Source organism: Trichomycterus rosablanca, chromosome 20 (assembly GCF_030014385.1).
Source record: "Trichomycterus rosablanca isolate fTriRos1 chromosome 20, fTriRos1.hap1, whole genome shotgun sequence".
Taxonomy (NCBI): Eukaryota; Metazoa; Chordata; class Actinopteri; order Siluriformes; family Trichomycteridae; genus Trichomycterus; species Trichomycterus rosablanca.
Window position 1 is genome coordinate 6,290,264 of NC_086007.1, and position 19,882 is coordinate 6,310,145.

At 38.3% G+C, this 19,882-nt stretch overlaps 1 protein-coding gene across 6 annotated transcripts in view; it reads left to right on the forward strand.

The window, feature by feature from the left end:
* Positions 1 to 19,882, forward strand: part of robo2 (roundabout, axon guidance receptor, homolog 2 (Drosophila)) — a 413,761-nt gene that overhangs the window by 365,931 nt on the left and 27,948 nt on the right. For 4 of the 6 annotated variants that reach the window (XM_063016372.1, XM_063016371.1, XM_063016377.1 and 1 more), the window contains 11 exons: positions 3,711 to 3,916; positions 4,889 to 4,970; positions 5,575 to 5,740; positions 5,971 to 6,137; positions 7,071 to 7,192; positions 8,606 to 8,837; positions 11,589 to 11,713; positions 12,229 to 12,400; positions 13,233 to 13,421; positions 13,752 to 13,778; positions 15,637 to 15,679. In XM_063016372.1, the coding sequence (XP_062872442.1) occupies positions 3,711 to 3,916; positions 4,889 to 4,970; positions 5,575 to 5,740; positions 5,971 to 6,137; positions 7,071 to 7,192; positions 8,606 to 8,837; positions 11,589 to 11,713; positions 12,229 to 12,400; positions 13,233 to 13,421; positions 13,752 to 13,778; positions 15,637 to 15,679 (1,531 nt within the window). The remainder of the gene's footprint in view (positions 1 to 3,710; positions 3,917 to 4,888; positions 4,971 to 5,574; positions 5,741 to 5,970; positions 6,138 to 7,070; positions 7,193 to 8,605; positions 8,838 to 11,588; positions 11,714 to 12,228; positions 12,401 to 13,232; positions 13,422 to 13,751; positions 13,779 to 15,636; positions 15,680 to 19,882) is intronic. The other 2 variants (XM_063016373.1, XM_063016376.1) reach the window with 1 other exon arrangement.

Sequence of the window (19,882 nt, forward strand, 5' to 3'; positions counted from 1 at the left end):
ATAAACGACATTATTTTGTGCAGAATCATGAAAGTGTGTTTCTTTTCAATCTTATTTTTTCGGTTCAGAAAAGCCTCGCTTTCTTACCATCCTCTCTTTCGCTTTCTTTTTTTTCTTATCTTCTTTCAATTCACCTTATTCATCTGACAGCCTCCACGAGACTCCCTAACAAACGCTCCGGGTGAATGTGTCTCTGTACCAGAAGCACTTGAGTAACACATTTCTGCTAGCTTTCTATTGATGTTGTGGGCTGATCTGGAATTTGTCCTTGAGTTTTTCCCTGAGCAGCACTGATTCAGCAGCACAAAGAGAACTCGACGGCACTGGATGGTGCACATTCAACCTCCTCTCGTTGTTATAGCAACTGTTTATTTAAAAAAAAAATGAGAGAAAAAGTTATTTTCATATTAGTGTTTTTTGCCAGAGCAAAAGAAATGCACTTGAATGTAACGAAATTAAGAGAAATACTCGTGCGATTCTCAGCAGACTGTGAAGAAATCTTGGCCTTGAAAAAAGTGCTTTTAAAAAGACATTTAAAAATGTGATGGCTTTATGTGTCAAATTCTGAGTTATTTAATTCATTAGCTTTAGTTCATGGTCTGTATTCAGCTTCAGTTTTATATTCAGGGAATGTAGGTTATTACACATTCATTTTAAAACCTCTTTTAGAAGAAACATATTCAGAAGCTATTAAATTGTTATATGTAGTGATTATCTAAACAATTTAAAAGTCCTCTGTGACAGAATTATGAAACAACACTTTACATATAAGGGCAGTTGTAGCCTAGCGCAGTGGTCCCCAACCACCGGGCCCGAATCGGTACTGGTCCGTGGCCCATTTATTACCGGTCATTTATTAACGGCCCACACAGAAAGAATAAATAATTAAAGATCGCTTTATCAGCAATGAAAACATTTACATTTTCTGCATTTAGCGGACGCTCTTATCCAGAGCGACTTACAGAAGTGCTTCCATAGTAAACATTTCATTTCTCAAGTTTTAGTAAACAACAGTAAAAAAAAACACATCTGCTGAAACCTGTTAGAACCAAAGTGTTTTTTTTTTTTTTTGGAAAACACATGAGTGTTGAACATGCAAACTCTACACAGAAAGAACCTGGACCACCCCACCCCACCTGGGGATCTAACCCGGGACCTTCTTGCTGTGAGGCGACAGTGCTACCCACTTAGCCACCGTGCCGCCCCAATTTCACAGCACCTTGATAAATAGCAGAACTTGATAAGTAGACATTACTGGGTACAATTCTCATAGTGAGTTTAGCTTTAACAAATTAAGTGTTAGGAAAATTGTGAGCACCATCTACAGCGGCAGATTGCACAGAATCATATTTTTCTCATCATTCGTCTACATCCACACATTAGTTTGCAGTTTATCAGGTTCACTTTATAAGTAAGCTGTTAATGATTGTAACCCATTTGTTGCTATGGCAGTCCTATTGCACTGAGCTGATGAATAGTATGGGGGGGGGACTCATACATTCTGCATAGCATTGAATGGACTACAATAAGCAATTTTATACCTAAGGATACCAAGGTGTAACTGTCAAATTGGCCAAAATGGATTTGTGTAAATGACTATATTAATAAAAGAATAAATATCTTAACTTGTAAAGGTGTTATTACAGTTTGCAAGATTCTGGATGTGTTCTGGTGTCATTTGGACAAAGTCTTTAAACTGATTTTACTTGCTTATGTACAAAAATAGTTGTTATTGCAATTTGTTTTCAGTACACACCTCATACCATATATAATATAACACTTTTACACAGTGCATTCTGTGCCCAGACTTCCTTGAGGCATAAACACAGACCGCTGTTTTTAGGTAGTTCATAAATTAGTTCACCCGGGTGTACACCCAGCCTTGAAAACAGCTCACACACTCTCCTAAACATACAAACTACCAGTTCAAACAGACTTCCAGAAAAATAAGTGCAACTTTTTAAAACATTCAAAGTGTGCTCTCTCATGTTGGAATGCATGTGATAGCTGAAGTACGTAAGGGAGGATGATCAAGGCAGACGGGAGCAAGGGATTAGTTGAAAAAAGAGGAGGTTGGGGGTGATCACAGTTCCACCTGCTGTTATAGCAGCGTGATTTAGTGAGGTGAGGGGCAGCAGGAGTCCGACAGGTTCAAGGAGAGACGTAATGAGAAATTCCTGATGCAGACAGCACCAAGGCCCCTTTAATCTAGAAGTCCGAGCATCTCCTCATCAATCTGTCATGTCATTCCAGCACACACATACACTCACACAGACACTCTGATTCAGTCTAAATTTTTCACATCACTCTATCATGTCTTTCAGATACACATACTCACACACTCACTCATTCACACACACACACACACATATACCAGCAGCAGTACTCTCACAGACAGAGATTAGATACTGTCCAAAGTGAATGGCAGTGCTGGCTTAGAGAAATCAAGTGTACTTCAAATCTCCAGTCTTACTGTTAAGGACTGTACCATTCTGAACATGGTACAGATATTTTTACATTTATCTATGCATTACATGATTTTATTTAAATTCACTTGGGCAAGGATGTTAGATTTCACCTCACTTTATTTTTTCCTTGTCTTGTTTACGATGTGTTACAACGTCCTGGCTGTAAAGTACCTCACATTGCATACATTCGTAAATGTCAAAGCATTTTAAATTAAAATAAACATTATTTAAAGAGAAATAAAGAGATTAAAGAGAGATGCATACATATCAATACTAATTAGATCATGTATTTATTCTATACACGTCATTCTAATGCCTTGTGCAGAATTCCTGTGTAGATTTAGACAATATAAATACTATCTTTCATGCCAAAAAATGTTTGAGCAAATCCAAAGAGAAAGAAATACAGCACGAAATAGGGCAAGAGAGAAGAAGAAAGATGTTAGATGAAACAGTTGAAAAGGTTAAAGGTAGATTCTGTAATTAGTACCCTCAGGTCTGCTCTCATTAATCCATGGAAGCTCATTACAGAAGTCTGTGGGCCAGGAGACGATGTATTATTCACTTCCAAGAGATAAAAGCGTGCCACTGGCCCTGGAATTATAGTTTATATTAAACCTTTCATCAAAGCAGTTAGCAAATATTAATCATCTTTGAAAAAGGTAGAATTGCTGTGCGATTTAATCAAGATTGTTTATTCTAAATTACAGAGGCACATTTAAATGAAACATTATATTGTAATGCTAAATATCATCCATTCAAAAGGCCTTTAAAATACCTTTTTAAAGTTAGGTTTTTTTACACTAAGAATCTGTTAAATTATTTAAGATAAAAGAAATAAGCATATCAAGCACAATCTGTAATTTTAGGTTTAGTTAAGTTTTAATGTACAGTAGTTTTATTTATCTGTAACACTGAATGTACAATTGCATTAGTATTAAATTAGTATTATGGCTGACGTGTAAACAAGCCCTTCTTAAGAAATTTTTTCAGATTAAGGCTCATTTGACTCATTTGTTCCTTGTGTGGGTTATAAACATGTGTGATTTGCATTAACTGTACCTTCCTGAGTTTTGAAGCAAAAGAAGAGCAAAAAGAATTGTAACAAAAGCAGTGGGGTTCTTCATAAACATAATACAATAATAAGCTTGTAAGAAGGGACTTCATCTACATGAGATTTTATTTTTGTGCACCAGGTCTACTTACTTTTAAATCCTCTAATATTTATTCTTTCACTTTTAGTGTTGACCGACAGGCCGCCACCAATTATCCGGCAAGGCCCGGCCAATCACACACTTGCTGTGGACGGCACGGCTCTGCTAAAGTGCCAGGCATCCGGAGAACCTGTGCCCACTATCAGCTGGCTAAAGGATGGTGTTAGTTTGCTGGGCAAAGACCCACGCATGTCACTGCAGGAGCTGGGCAGCCTTCATATCAAGAACATACAGGTGAAAAGGAAACAGTAAAGCTTGTACAAGATGTTTTGTTCAATGTGTCTTTGCAGTCAGTGTGCTGCTGTTTTACTTTTTTACCCTCTTTTGATTCTTGTGTTATATAAAACTGGTTTGGAATCATTGAATCTTTTTGTAGTTCAAGACAATGTCTGATAATAAAATACATGCATCTTTATTTATAGTGTATGTGTGTGTCCTCCCTGTCTAACAGTATGGCAGTGTAAGTATGATGTATATGTTTAGCTCTATTTAATCAGATATTGGTAAGACAGACATAACCAGGGAAATCATATTGCGTTAAAGAGATGAATGGAAAATATTGATTCTGGTAAATTGTTTAATGCTGTCATTTAGTTATGCGATGGATCTCCCAAGCACCATTTCTGGGGGCTTGGACAGACTCCAGCAACATACATAGATATATCCATCCATCCATCCACACACACACACACACTTTTAGACCAATATTAAATTTAAAGTCCCCCACCCACCTTGCTTGTCCTCGATGGAATATCCATTATGGCTGACAGAATTGTCCGCTACTGACATTTTATCTAATAAATGGAGGCAAGGCACAGTGATGAAAGGTAACAAACAATGCAGGGAAGATTACAGAAAGGCAGCAGGGGAAAGGCGCCAGCTGTCAGCAGTCCACGAGGGTTCAGCCACTGGCCCTCTAAACGAATTAGCCCACCTTTTGTTGTGGTTGGAAGCACGCTCGGTGAATTTGCTAGTAGGGTAAATGTTGGCTTAGGAGCGTGGAAAATAGAATTCATTTAGCCTATTAGCATCAGCACTTTCTGGATATTGCCCAGCCAGCCGTCTAAATCCGGTTCAGTCTTGTGTGCCAATATAAAAATCAGAGTGGTCTTGTCTTATTTACCTGCCTTTTTTAATATAATGCATCATATTATCATCACATTGACTGAAATCTAAACTGAAAAGGTTTTTTATTTCTGTTTCCAGCTTTCTGATTCTGGCATCTACACATGTGTTGCTGCCAGCTCTACAGGAGAAACATCATGGAGTGCTTTTCTGGAAGTAAAAGGTGCATCACATTAGTCACATTTTGTTACACAGAATTACTTCAACTAAAAGTTATCATCAAGTTAATCAGTTTAGTTTTTACTGACACTTCTCATGTTGGTCATATTCAGATAGAATTAGTTGAAGAGGAAGGTTGGATGATTTTATTATTTCTGGATTGTCTCTGGGATTTTAAACCCATATAAATCTTTGAAATAAACAGAGGTAATATCTTGTGCAAAGTAAAATGTTTCTGTCTGTCTGAAATAGACCTTTAAGTCTATTTTATTTAATTTCTATTAATCTCTTTTAAACAAGATAGTTCAAGAAATATGAACAAACAGATATGTTTCGGGTTTCTTTATGGTTTTGAATTACTTAAAATTGCTTAATTGGACATTGATTAAATTATTATGACAAACATTCTTCAATGGAGGCTGCTTATAAAAGCTACAAATTTCACAATGAAGTTTTAATGCATCCCCCTTTATCTCTGTAATTATTTGTCCCCTTTAGAATCAGCCATAATTACATCTTGCAGTAACATTACTTTTTTTTTTTTATCTAGGTCCTTAAAACACATGCTGTCTTCATAGCACTAATCCTGCTCTCCTTTGCTTTTACAGAGTCGGATGGGACGGTGATGATGAAGGATAAGAATGATGGTGAACTTTCTGGTCCACCCTCCAAACCTCAGGTCACTGATGTCACCAAGAACAGCGTGTCTCTCTCCTGGCAGCCTGGTCTGGCTGGAGCTTCTCCCATCACTTCATACGTTATTGAAGCATTCAGGTATAAACGACTTAAAGGAATTTAAAATGTCACTAAATAGTGGATGATTGAATCTATAAAATTTTTACCATCCATGAATAATGTCTGTAATGTAAATCTTTCTCTTATTGTTATTTTAGTAACAACATCTAAATACCATGACCATACTAAAGTTTAAATATAATCATATAGTTGAAACAGTGCTTCTTAATGATTTACAAATCTACCAATATATTTTCCTTATCCGACAGCCAATCTGTGAGTAACAGCTGGCAAACAGTGGCCGATCACGTTAAAAGCACCCAGTTCACCATTAAAGGTCTCCGACCCAACACCATTTACCTGTTCATGGTGCGTGCCGCCAACATGCAGGGCCTGAGTGACCCAAGTCCAATGTCCGAACCTGTCCGAACACAAGGTAACAACACCACGCCGTTTGGTAACATTCTTTTCATTGCTTTTTTTGTTATCTAGTATGTAGAATAAATTGTATTACTGATAATAATGTTGTAAAATGTCTCTAACAATGATTCAGTGCAGAATTAGTCAGTTAAGCTGTTTTATTTTTATCAGTCAGCAATTAAAAATATAAAGACATTAAGAAACAGTAAATAGTGCTTCAAAACCCCAAAATTAAATACTCCACATGATCAGCAAATACTTTATACTTTTATATATCAACTAATGTAATTATCATTAACTAACATTCTATGTTTTTTGTCAAATCTAATTGTCTAAAATAATTTATCATTTTATTCTTAGTGTAAACTATGACTAAATTAAAATACTGAAAACTAGCAGCAATAAGAAGAAGGGGAAAGTGTACAGAAGTGAGCATGGCAGGAAGATTATTGTTCCCTGTAAACCACTTTCTGTTATCATTGAGGTCAGAAGTTCCTCTGTGGGGGATTGGTCTAACCTCAATTGCTTTCCCTGTAGTCTAACCGTCAGATAAACCTATTAGAGCTCAGTTCAGAACCAGCATGTTTCACTTTTGGAGTTGGTAATTGAGTTTGAGCCATCCCTGCTACCTTAATGATCATAACTTAGAAAAATGGTTGGCCCCAAACTGGCCCTGAACTGTCCTCTAACTGGGAACTAATTCAATTAAAATACCATGAAGCTTCCCTGTCTGTTCATTAGGACTGGAGATGGTCTCTTCCTTACAACCTCACCTAATGTGAGTCACAGGTAGCTTCCTGTTAACCTTTGTGAGTGGATTAAGATAGCATCTCTTTCCTATTTATTGAATGTCATGGTATGCACTTACTTTATATGGTCCTAGAAGGTGAAGGTAGTAAAAAAAATCATGTTTTCTTGTCTGAATGTTACTCTCTCATGCTCTGTGCAGATATTAGTCCTCCTGCTAAAGGTGTGGATCACAGGCATGTACAGAAGGAGCTTGGAGAGGTCATTGTTCGTCTGCACAACCCTGTGGTCCTCAGTCCCACCACCATTCAGGCTACCTGGACTGTAAGTAATCCAACAACTGGACAGAACAGTAGTTTAATAATTAGGGCTGTCATGATTGTGAGACGTTTATCTTTATCAGTGTGTAATTAATTTAGCTTAGCTAGCATGATTATGACAGTTAAAACAAGTACATTATGTACTCCTTCCTAATTACACAACTAAATTATTTCTTACATCCTTACTCAGAAATCAATAAAAAAATAATAATCTATGTTTGTTTGTGTTGTAAGCACTAGGATGTTTCAATGTTAGATGAAGAATTTTCTTTTTCATGTTGCTGTATATTAAAACAATTCTTGATTGTCTTACATGATACATAATTGATGTACAGTAGAAGCTCATCATCTTGGAAAGAGACGTTTTGATTAATTGTGAATGCTGACTCAAACCGTCAGAAGAAGTGAATATGCTCATGATTGTGCTGTCAATCAGACACAGCCAACATGGAAAAATGTGCAGCCATCTGGGTTCATCATCAGTCTACAATGTGATTTATTTTAAATTAAGATAAATGACTAAAAGGTTGTGTGTGATTAATTGGTGAATTGTGGCAGGTAAAAAATTGGCTATAGGGTGGACAAAACAGCCTAGCAATTGGGAGGTGCGCTTGTTGGTGCACTCTCAGTGCCAGTACCAGTACCAATATATATTGTATCGAAATAGGAGGGTTGTGTCAGGAAAAGCATCCAGCATAAAAACTGTGCCAAGTCCGGTATGCTGACCCGACCACAAATATGAGAACATCCAAAAGAAAAAATCTCATTGAAAAGAAGAAAAAAAATTTAAGTGCGTAGAAGAAAGAAGACAGATTTTTATTACCTGTGCCTGAGAGCAAGGCTTTCCACAACCATTAGAGTGAGTTGTACCTAGTTATGCCCCATAATGCCCTTTTCTATTGGGAGCAGTCAGTGGCTGTTGAATGACTAGAGGTGCACTACATTTTTAAGGTTGTTGAAATAGTTATGTTCTGGGGTGTTTTGTGTGTTTGCTTTTATCTCCAAGCATGATGAGGTCTTGCCTTGTCTTCTAACAGGTCATCCTAGTCCATGTTGGTGCTAATGATTGCTGATGTAATGTAGCTTTTACAATTCATACTCGTTATGTGTATGTATTCCTGTGAGGGGTTGCTAAAAGCTTTTTTATTGAAGCCCTGCAACCCAGATACTTGGATCACTGTGGATTCTGGCTTTACCAGCATAGAGGCCTTTAAAATAAATAGTGAATGCTGCTATGACATGTGAATGCGGTGTCATCAATCATCCAGACCATAATAACCAGATGAATGCTTATGGTACCCCAGAATTAAGCCCACTCTTCTCCCTCCCATGGGATTCTGGTAGAGGAAACATTAGGGTTTTCTAAAGGTTGGGGGGTTTTGCATTTCTCTTAATGCATGTTTTTGTGTTCTCACAGGTGGACCGTCAGTCTCAGTTTATACAAGGCTACAGAGTTTTGTACAGGCAGATGTCAGGACTGTCCCTACCAGGCCCATGGCAGAGCCAGGATGTGAAAATCCCCTCAGAAAGAACTATTGTGCTCACCTCACTGAAGAAAGGCATAATGTATGAGATCAAAGTTCGGCCGTACTTCAACGAGTTCCAGGGCATGGACAGTGAATCGAAAACGGCGAGGACCACCGAAGAACGTAAGGATATTAAATCTTTATTTAGACAGTGAGGGCAGACTAGTATTTTCTATTATTTCTGTTGTTTATGATTCATATGGTTCATATATTTAGTTTAAATGTACATTCAATGTCTTTGTAATTACAAATCTGAACAAAAAAAGTATGTATTTATTAGCAAATTACTACAAAGTAATAATATTGGTACTTGGTACTTGTACATCTTGTCACCCCTTTCACGTAATGGAAATTCCCCCATTGGACCCCAACGACCAGATGTTATTTGCAATAACACTAACATGGTAATAACATGGTAGTGTGCATTGTAATTTTTTAAGTGTATCAGGTCCAGCATATCTTTTTAAAAACTGTTTATACTTACTTTTGTAAGTAATTTAATTAATTTAATTTAATTCCAGCCCATGCTCACTGTATGTAAGGAGTTTTTGCATATTCTTCCCCATTTTCTATGCCATTCTGACCCTTATTTGTTGAGTGTAGAAATACACACAACACAAATGCTTAATACATGCTGCATAGATTTTCTTTGTAAAAATGTTGGGCTGTTATTGCATTAGACTGAGTGTTTGGTTTCATTTAATATTGGTTGGCTATCACATTGTTCAGAGACACTTAATAGACAGTCTGGGTGGAGACCCTGGATCTGGTGCCTTTTGGTCTGGCACTATTACAAAGTACTGATCTTTCTTCTGGGCTTTCACAGTAACACCTATAATCATGTCCTGCTGCAATAACATCCTTACTGTATTATTTCACACCTTCATATTATCCTTTCATGCTGAATTAACAACTTGTTTTATATATATTGTTCTTTTTTTCTCTTGTGATTTTTAGTGTGTTGTGTGTCAGAGCTCAACCAGTGACTTTTGTACGAAACTAAAAATTATAATACCCATTATTATGAAACTTTAGATATCTAACATTTGGCAGATACCTGTAATTCTTATGTAAAGGGGCTTTTGATATGATTGATGTACAGGCACAGAACTACACTCAACACAGTCTGTACTGAGTGAGTTGAGTGCTGAGAGGCACTGCACAAGATACAGCAGGAAGCAAACTTTTTCTGTTCTGTTTTTGTGTTGTACATAAAAAAAGTCTAACGTGTTCTGTCTGTACATATACTAATGTAAAAGCAGAACAGACATGTAGACATTCACATGCACACAGACAGATCTGAAGCTGAAATGTAGCTGGTTCAAGTCGTAAACGACTGCCAGACTCATTTGTTATCCTGAGCCTCCATGGAGCTCTATCTGGCATGTACAGCAGTGCTTCTGTCTATCTCACACTGCCCGGTCACACTCAGCTTCCTCCTCTTTCTCTAACCATGTGGCACAGCCATTACAGCTCCTGATAAAGCAGCCGGAGCCAAGTCCTGGTTCTGCTAGCTCAGATAGTCTCTCTCTCTAACCTTTTTGTTGTTAAAGGGTTGTGTAGGACTTAGTACAGTGATTTGTTGATTAATAGGCTGGTGGGCTTGGTGGAATTTTGTATTTAGTTGTCATGAGGATTTGGCTGTTTTTCTTGCAGCATATCTTTGTATTGCTGCTTTCATTCCCTTTTTATAATGTCAGAGAATTTTTAAGCACATGCTTTGACTGTAAAGACATGTAGACATGTAAACCATGCAAACAGCTTTTCTTGTCTTTTGCTCTGAAAGTCAGATAGTCACATTTCTGCTAGTCATACATCATCTATTCTAATTGTGCTATTAACTTCACTCGCACCGATGCCCTCTAAATGAGAACTTTGTGTTATTTGGCTTGGATATGCATAATGATGAGCTGCTAAATGATTCATGAATGATTCAGCATTAACTTCCAATGACTTTGAGCACATAATAAGATTTGATTGTTACCTGTAGTTCTGATTAGTAAAACTATGCTTAAAGAAATTAGGCAAAATCGGTGTGTTCTTGATTGTGTTTATGTCTGATCAAACATGGACATAGCAGTATGGTCACTATAAATAATTTGCCACTAAATCTGGTTTTATAGCAGTTATCATTACTGTGTATGTAGGGGTTGTGAGGTGAAAATTGTGAGTTTGAGAGAGAAACTGGAGCTATAATTGAGCTGTCATAATACTGTTGTGTTGTGACTTCTCAGTCTTCCACAGCGGGACTGGTAGCAGGGGGCTTTTTTTTCAAGGATTTTTTATGTCACCATGCTATTACTACATTCATTCCTTCACCCATTAGAGCCAAAGTCCCCCAAAGATAGCTTTTTAGTTCATTTGGGTGATTTAATCCATTAGCCACAGCCTTCTGTCAGTGGGTCACACTCTATATGTTTGCTCACCCTACATTCCTTTTCTCCCTGTAAAAATGCCTGGGTTAAAATGGACCTCACGTCCTTTGGTTTATTCCAGAGCCATGCATGGCTTCTCTTCTGATTCGCTCCGAAAACCAAACTGTTGGTGATGGCTCAGCTCCTGTCACTCCATACAAAATCGATGCTGCTGCTTCTCAGTAAATCCTAGCCTGTGGAAAGGGGAATGGATATTAAACCATATTGAAATGTGCTGCAGTATCAGTGTCAGGCTTAAGAAAATCCCAATCTAATGAACTTCAGCCCTCACAGCACCTGCAGCACCCATTAAACCCTAACCACGTGGCAGGAAAGAAAAAGAAAAAGTGAATGATATATATGTGGCCTCTGGAATCTTTATATATTCGTGCTTTTGCAGTAGCACCTGTTCAGGCTGTAATCCTCATTGATCTCTCTTCTTTCACTGATTCTCTCTTAGCTCCCAGTGCCCCGCCTCAGCAGGTGACTGTCCTCATAGTGGGGAACCAGAACAGCACATCTATCAGCATCTCATGGGACCCACCTCCTGCCGACCACCAGAATGGCATCATTCAGGAGTACAAGGTAGACACGAAAGTGCAAATTTAGGTTTATCTTTTTTAAACTAAGAAATCATAAGAATTTATACTAAGAATTCACAATTCCAAAAAAAAACATTAAAAAAAATTAATCAGCAATCGTTAGCAAACACATTTTTTTGTCCTGTAAACAATACAAAGACAAGATATTTAATGTTATAACTAATATTTTTGTGTATACATGCTTATTCTAAATCTGATTGCAGTTTTTCATCAAATTTGGAACGTTATTGTAGTTAGGAATATTTGCTTGATATAACACCATAGCAGCTTAACAGTTTGGGGTCTTTGTTGTTATGCTGTGCTTTATGCTATGAAAAAGTATTTGCCCCCTTCTACATATTACTTGTATAATGCAAACAAAATCTGTTTAAATGACACAGTCCCACGTTGTAGTTTACACAGAATCTGGGATGCAAAACTGCAGTCACCAAATACTGGATTTTTTTTACAATGTGTTATGGTATACACTGCCTTTACTTCTCTTTCTCACTTATTTAGATCTGGTGTTTGGGGAATGAGACGCGCTTCCACATCAATAAGACTGTAGATGCAGCTATTCGCTCTGTGGTGGTTGGAGGTCTGCAGGTGGGAATGCTGTACAGAGTGGAGGTGGCAGCCAGCACAAGTGCAGGGGTTGGGGTAAAGAGCGAGCCTCAGCCCATCGTCATCGGTAATACATGAACACTCCAAATTTTAAGGCTAATATCGAGTCTAGCATCAAGTGTGATTGGTTTAGAAACATGGGCAGGCCTTTAGCTTAATCTTTAGGACTCGTATGACTTATAGCTGCTATTATTTTCCTCTCACATACAATGGATTTAATCCATCAAGACATGTTTGTTAAATATTTGCTTCTTTAGTTGTGCACTGCTGAGGCACATAAATGAAAAGATATTGTTTCAGATTTCTATTACTTGTAAGCTACAGATGAAGTCAAAAGTTTATATACAGTTGTAAAGGATGCTTCTTGTAATTCTAAAGGTTTACTCTGTTTTTTGTGTGAATAAATATCTGGAAAAACACATTAGAGTTTATTAGATGTGTTCCAATGATCCAGTCACAGAAAAAAATCTGAAATAACAAGACTCACAGAGTGTACATGTTCTTTACAAGTATATTGGTAAAGTTTTGACTTAACCATAAGTCTTGTTGCTCTATTACTAAACTAAACATTGATTTATCAGTTTGTCTGATTATATTTAAGTGCACGTATTGTTTATATTTGATATTGTTGAGGTATTTTTTTTGTGAAGAGAAGGTCGAAGTTAGAGAAAGTTAAAGCCACCATTAGTTCATGTCTGAGTAAAGTGCATGTCATATTACTTTGCAGTACAGAATGTAATTCATGTCAGACTTCACCCATTCTGACTGGTTTGACCCATAACTGATGATTCGGCCAGTGGATTGCCCTTATTTTCTAAATGTCATCCTTACAATCCATCTTTCTTCTCAGCCACCAGTAGATAGCCCATACATCAATGTGTGTGTTTGTGTGTCTATAGGAAGGGACTTCAGAGAAGTGATTGTGACTGGGGACAAGAACAACAGCATCACAGAGCAAATCACAGATGTGGTGAAGCAGCCGGCCTTTATCGCGGGCATTGGCGGTGCCTGCTGGGTCATCCTCATGGGTTTTAGCATCTGGCTGTACTGGAGGAGGAAGAAGAGGAAAGGTCTCAGTAACTATGCTGGTAGGGATGTTTGTCTCTCTCTCTCTCTCTCTCTCTCTCTCTCTCTCTCTCTCTCACACACACACACACTCAATAAAATGTTTGGTTTTTTTGTTGTTTTAGTTTTACCTTCCTCTTGGTTCTGTCTGTGTTTGCTGGCCGAGTGTTTTCAGTTTGTAGAGGTGCATGTGTTTGGCACTTCGCTGGGCAGGCTGCAGGGCTGTCTCATAAAAAAACAAAAAAAAAAACACATATGCACACACTCTAATGCAATACAGACACCCCCTCCCCAACAACACCGATAACTGCAGGCTTTTAACACACACTCTTCTCTGTCTTCTTGTTTTGCAGTTCAGTCGTTCACCTTCACCCCTGCAGGTACTGTTCATTTGTCCCGTGTCTCAATCCTTTACATTGTCCATCTCCTTTTTATTCCATCTCTACTTTACTCCGAGCTCACACGTCCCCTAAAACCCCCTGATCACATCTTTATTTTACAGTTGTGACTGAATCAGTCACCTAATCTCATCTGTCTATTCCCATTTTCCATTTTGGACAATTAGTGAGATGTCCACATACTTTTTGACCATACAGTGTCCTTGCACAGCGTTAAAGACCCCACCTACTTTTTGGTCCGGTCTTTTTCCACCCAGGCAGACTTGATGGCCAATTTTGTCTGCTGCAGGCATTGCCAATTATATTATTGTTGTGTTGTTTGGTGAAGGCTCTGGCTAGTGTTCCAACCAGAAATCCTTACTAACCCATAATTCTGCCCATCACCTCTTTGGCCTATTTGTATGCCATCCTGTTTGTGTGTGTCATTTTCTTACAATCATAATTCAGTTCTGAGTTCATTCATTCTGCTGTGGGCTTTATCGGTTTCCTTTTTAGATAATTCTCTGTTTCTTTACTTCTGTTGTATCCTGTTGGTGTAGGTGCTGAATTATCCTCTCACATTCCTCCCTAATTTTGTTACATTTATTTTCATTGGTACAGCTCTTCAACTCTGGCTGCTCTTTATCTGAAAATGAGACATAGCATGGGCTCATTTAAAACTGTCTTGTTTAAAAAGCTGATAGTTTGTTTGAAGAAAAGTAACTATTTTCTGTAAAGCACCACCTGATGATCCTACATATACCTGCCATTGAAAATGCAAATTACAAGGACAGTTTAGGGTCGTTATTTGTCATATATACAGGTGTACAGTACAATGAAATAAATGTTTCACATATCCCAGCTTCTTTGTAAGCTGCAGTCAGAGCTCAGGGGCAGCCACTGTATGTTGCCTGAAGCAGAGAGAGTTAAGGACCCTGCTCAAGGGCCCAAAAGTGGCTGTATGGTACTCATTTTATTTTTTTTGGATTATCATTTAATTTTGATTTTACATGTTTTTTTGTATATAAATGTTGTAAATAATGCATAGTTTTCTTCTACTTTGTCTGCGTGACCTTTTTTTAGTCATGTTGCTGCAAGCACAGAAAATTCATACTGCTTTTGTCTCTGTAGCTGTGGAGCACTAAATATGCTCTCACTTCTGGAAATATTGAACTCTGATAGCAATATTCAGTTCTGAGTGAAGCACAGAGAAGATTCAGTGAAGTTTTATTTACATTTCACATTAAAAGCTACAAAAGTGAATATTGTACATTTTAAGTTGTATTATTTCACACAGTTATGTGCAGCCAGGGGTTTTATTTTATCACTACTGGTTTGCATAAAGCTCCATGTTGGGTGCTATCCAACTTAAATTTTTATAGACATAGACAAACATGATCAGACCAGATTTACTATGCAAGTAACAAACAGCCAGAAACTCTTCCCTAAACGTCTTTGAAAAGGACAGAATATACAGATTTAAACCAGTGTTCCAGTGTTTAATAATTTGAGTGATGAGTTTATAAAAGGCTCAGTTAACTTATATCAGTACAGTAAACTCACAAGCACTAGTGGGAGTTCCAGAAGTCCAGATGTTGTTGTGGTTTGTCTGTTTGTAGTTGGTTTGCTCTTTAAACAGACATTACCAGTCACATACGGGATTTATCATGCTGAGGGACGATAATACTGTTGGCTACATTTTAAAACATTTGTTTTATTACTTCTGCTGAACAGAGTTTTTAAACCCAAAAGTAGTATCAAGTTTACATAAGTACAGATACTCTCGATACTATAGTTCGACTTATAATCATGATTTATTTCCCCTTTTCTCTTTTCCAAACCTGTCTGTCTCTAACCTCAGTGACGTTCCAGCGTGTTGATGGAGGCTTGATGAGCAATGGAAGGTATGTTCCTTGTCACTTGTTCCTTTTTACTCCCTTTCCTTTTTGCTAAGGACAGCCCTGCTTATTCTCACAATGCCAATCACAAACATCTCACCTTCAGTCCACCAGTCCTCCCTTTAAAAGCCCATAAATATTCTGTCCATCATCTTCTGGAAGGTCATCAAAACCATTATCCTTTACAGTGTTGTTCTTTGTCTCGGTCATTGCTTTGAGACAGACGTTTCACCTTTTATTCCAGTAAAAATTCTGATTCAGAAATGTTTTTGACAGTGACATTTTAGATCAGAATTGCACTTCTGTTCCTTTTTAGATGTAGTGTGTATAGTGCAGTTTGAAGAAATTATTGAGATTTTGACCTTTATGAAAAATTGTTTTAACTATATACTTTACTACTTAATAATTTATGAATTTAAACTAAGACAAATTATTTAACTAAACAAGTCCTTTAATTAGAATTATTCTTTCTTCACACATGACTAAATAGATTTTTGCGAATGCATAATGAGTTGTCTATGTAAGGACTTATATCCCAGCAAACATGTTAACATAGAATATCACTAGTTGAACCTAACAACTTAAGAACATGCACATCAAAATTAGGAGGCGTGTCTTGGAAATGAACTAGCTTACATTTGAAAGAAAATGTTTACGCTTGGATCCTTGTGGAAATAAACATAAAAAGGTACAAAAGACGTACCCTTGAGAGTACCGCGCAAGCATTTCAGTTCAGAGAATGTAATGTACAGTAGAGAGGATGTAGTTCTATAGTTATGTTTGATTTATGGTAATGTACAGAATTGCTGTATAACAGCTGAAGGTTTAAGGCTGCTGTAGACCAGCCATCCTGTCCCTTGCATTCAATGTTTATCAACCACAAACCATTTCCACATTTGCCATTCTGAGCTCTTATAACGATATACAGTGTATCACAAAAGTGAGTACACCCCTCACATTTCTGCAGATATTTAAGTATATCTTTTCATGGGACAACACTGACAAAATGACACTTTGACACAATGAAAAGTAGTCTGTGTGCAGCTTATATAACAGTGTAAATTTATTCTTCCCTCAAAATAACTCAATATACAGCCATTAATGTCTAAACCACCGGCAACAAAAGTGAGTACACCCCTAAGAGACTACACCCCTAAATGTCCAAATTGAGCACTGCTTGTCATTTTCCCTCCAAAATGTCATGTGATTTGTTAGTGTTACTAGGTCTCAGGTGTGCATAGGGAGCAGGTGTGTTCAATTTAGTAGTACAGCTCTCACACTCTCTCATACTGGTCACTGAAAGTTCCAACATGGCACCTCATGGCAAAGAACTCTCTGAGGATCTTAAAAGACGAATTGTTGCACTACATGAAGATGGCCAAGGCTACAAGAAGATTGCCAACACCCTGAAACTGAGCTGCAGCACAGTGGCCAAGATCATCCAGCGTTTTAAAAGAGCAGGGTCCACTCAGAACAGACCTCGCATTGGTCTTCCAAAGAAGCTGAGTGCACGTGCTCAGCGTCACATCCAACTGCTGTCTTTGAAAGATAGGCGCAGGAGTGCTGTCAGCATTGCTGCAGAGATTGAAAAGGTGGGGGGTCAGCCTGTCAGTGCTCAGACCATACGCCGCACACTACATCAAATTGGTCTGCATGGCTGTCACCCCAGAAGGAAGCCTCTTCTGAAGTCTCTACACAAGAAAGCCCGCAAACAGTTTGCTGAAGACATGTCAACAAAGGACATGGATTACTGGAACCATGTCCTATAGTCTGATGAGACCAAGATTAATTTGTTTGGTTCAGATGGTCTCAAGCATGTGTGGCGGCAATCAGGTGAGGAGTACAAAGATAAGTGTGTCATGCCTACAGTCAAGCATGGTGGTGGGAATGCCATGGTCTGGGGCTGCATGAGTGCAGCAGGTGTTGGGGAGTTACATTTCATTGAGGGACACATGAACTCCAATATGTACTGTGAAATACTGAAGCAGAGCATGATCCCCTCCCTCCGGAAACTGGGTCGCAGGGCAGTGTTCCAGCATGATAATGACCCCAAACACACCTCTAAGACGACCACTGCTTTATTGAAGAGGCTGAGGGTAAAGGTGATGGACTGGCCAAGCATGTCTCCAGACCTAAACCCAATAGAACGTCTTTGGGGCATCCTCAAGCGGAAGGTGGAGTGCATAATGAAGTCTCGAATATCCGCCAGCTCCGTGATGTCGTCATGGAGGAGTGGAAAAGCATTCCAGTGGCAACCTGTGAAGCTCTGGTAAACTCCATGCCCAGGAGAGTTAAGGCAGTTCTGGGAAATAATGGTGGCCACACAAAATATTGACACTTCAGGAACTTTCACTAAGGGGTGTACTCACTTTTGTTGTCGGTGGTTTAGACATTAATGGCTGTATATTGAGTTATTTTGAGGGAAGAATAAATTTACACTGTTATATAAGCTGCACACAGACTACTTTTCATTGTGTCAAAGTGTCATTTTGTCAGTGTTGTCCCATGAAAAGATATACTTAAATATCTGCAGAAATGTGAGGGGTGTACTCACTTTTGTGATACACTGTATGACTGATGGATCTTCAGATAAGAACTGTGTGTTTGTGTACCATGCGTTCTGTGTGGAACACACACACACACACACACACACACACACACACGCCTGCATATACACTCACATCTCCCTTCACAGCTGACTAGACTCTGTCATAAATCTTACCCCCCAAAAAGAATTAGCAGAAACAATTTAAGCAGAGACGGGTTTTATTTTATCATTTGTCATGGCACCGCCTCCCCGTAAGGCCTAGGCGGACTCCTGCAGTGATAAATTTGCCTGTCACCCCGCTGAGGCGGTAGGGATATGAGCATGTGTAATAATGTAAAAATAATTACCCTGGGGAAGGGAATGTAGAAGCAGCTAACCCTGCCGGGAGCTTGCATCAGGTCTGGTCTGGGTTTGTATGAAGAAAACCGACATGTGAATGACACCGGATACTCAGATTCTCTGAAGCGGGTCATCCTGACATTTCTGACTTTTATTATACCTGACTGCTTAGATACACTTCAGACACAAACGTTAAGGCATGTTTACTGTTGTTTTTAACAAATATGTTTTTTACTTGTTGCATGACTCCATCTAAAATGTCCTAAAAGAATACTCTAGTCATTTGCTAAATGAGCTTTATCTACTAAATATATAATGTGTAATTTTTATGGACAAACATTGTGTTCTATTTTCTGCATTAATCACAGAATAGTGTTCTTAAATGTAAAACTTCATCTGTGTTAAGGCTGTTAATTTATTATTTTTTTAACATTAGTTTTAAGGTCCTGGGTTCGATCCCCAGATGGTGTCCGCGTGGGTTTCCTCCGGGAGCTCCGGTTTCATCCCACAGTCCAAAGACATGCAGGTGAGGTGAATTGGAGATACAAAATTGTCCAGGACTCTGTTAGATTTAACCTTGTGACCTGATGAACTTTGTGTAACGAGTAACTACCATTTCTGTCATGATGTTAAAATCCTAATAAACAAACAAAAACATTTAGCATTAGTTTTCTGTATTGATATACAGTGGACCTAAACTGCTATTTAAGTCACAAGTAATTACAAATGTCATCCTCTTAAAAGTAAACCCATCAGAAAGGACAAATTATTCAGATTTAAAGAGAATTAAATACAGTGTATCACAAAAGTGAGTACACCCCTCACATTTCTGCAAATATTTCATTATATCTTTTCATGGGACAACACTATAGACATGAAACTTGGATATAACTTAGAGTAGTCAGTGTACAGCTTGTATAGCAGTGTAGATTTACTGTCTTCTGAAAATAACTCAACACACAGCCATTAATGTCTAAATGGCTGGCAACAAAAGTGAGTACACCCCACAGTGAACATGTCCAAATTGTGCCCAAAGTGTCAATATTTTGTGTGACCACCATTATTATCCAGCACTGCCTTAACCCTCCTGGGCATGGAATTCACCAGAGCTGCACAGGTTGCTACTGGAATCCTCTTCCACTCCTCCATGATGACATCACGGAGCTGGTGGATGTTAGACACCTTGAACTCCTCCACCTTCCACTTGAGGATGCGCCACAGGTGCTCAATTGGGTTTAGTCCATCACCTTTACCTTCAGCTTCCTCAGCAAGGCAGTTGTCATCTTGGAGGTTGTGTTTGGGGTCGTTATCCTGTTGGAAAA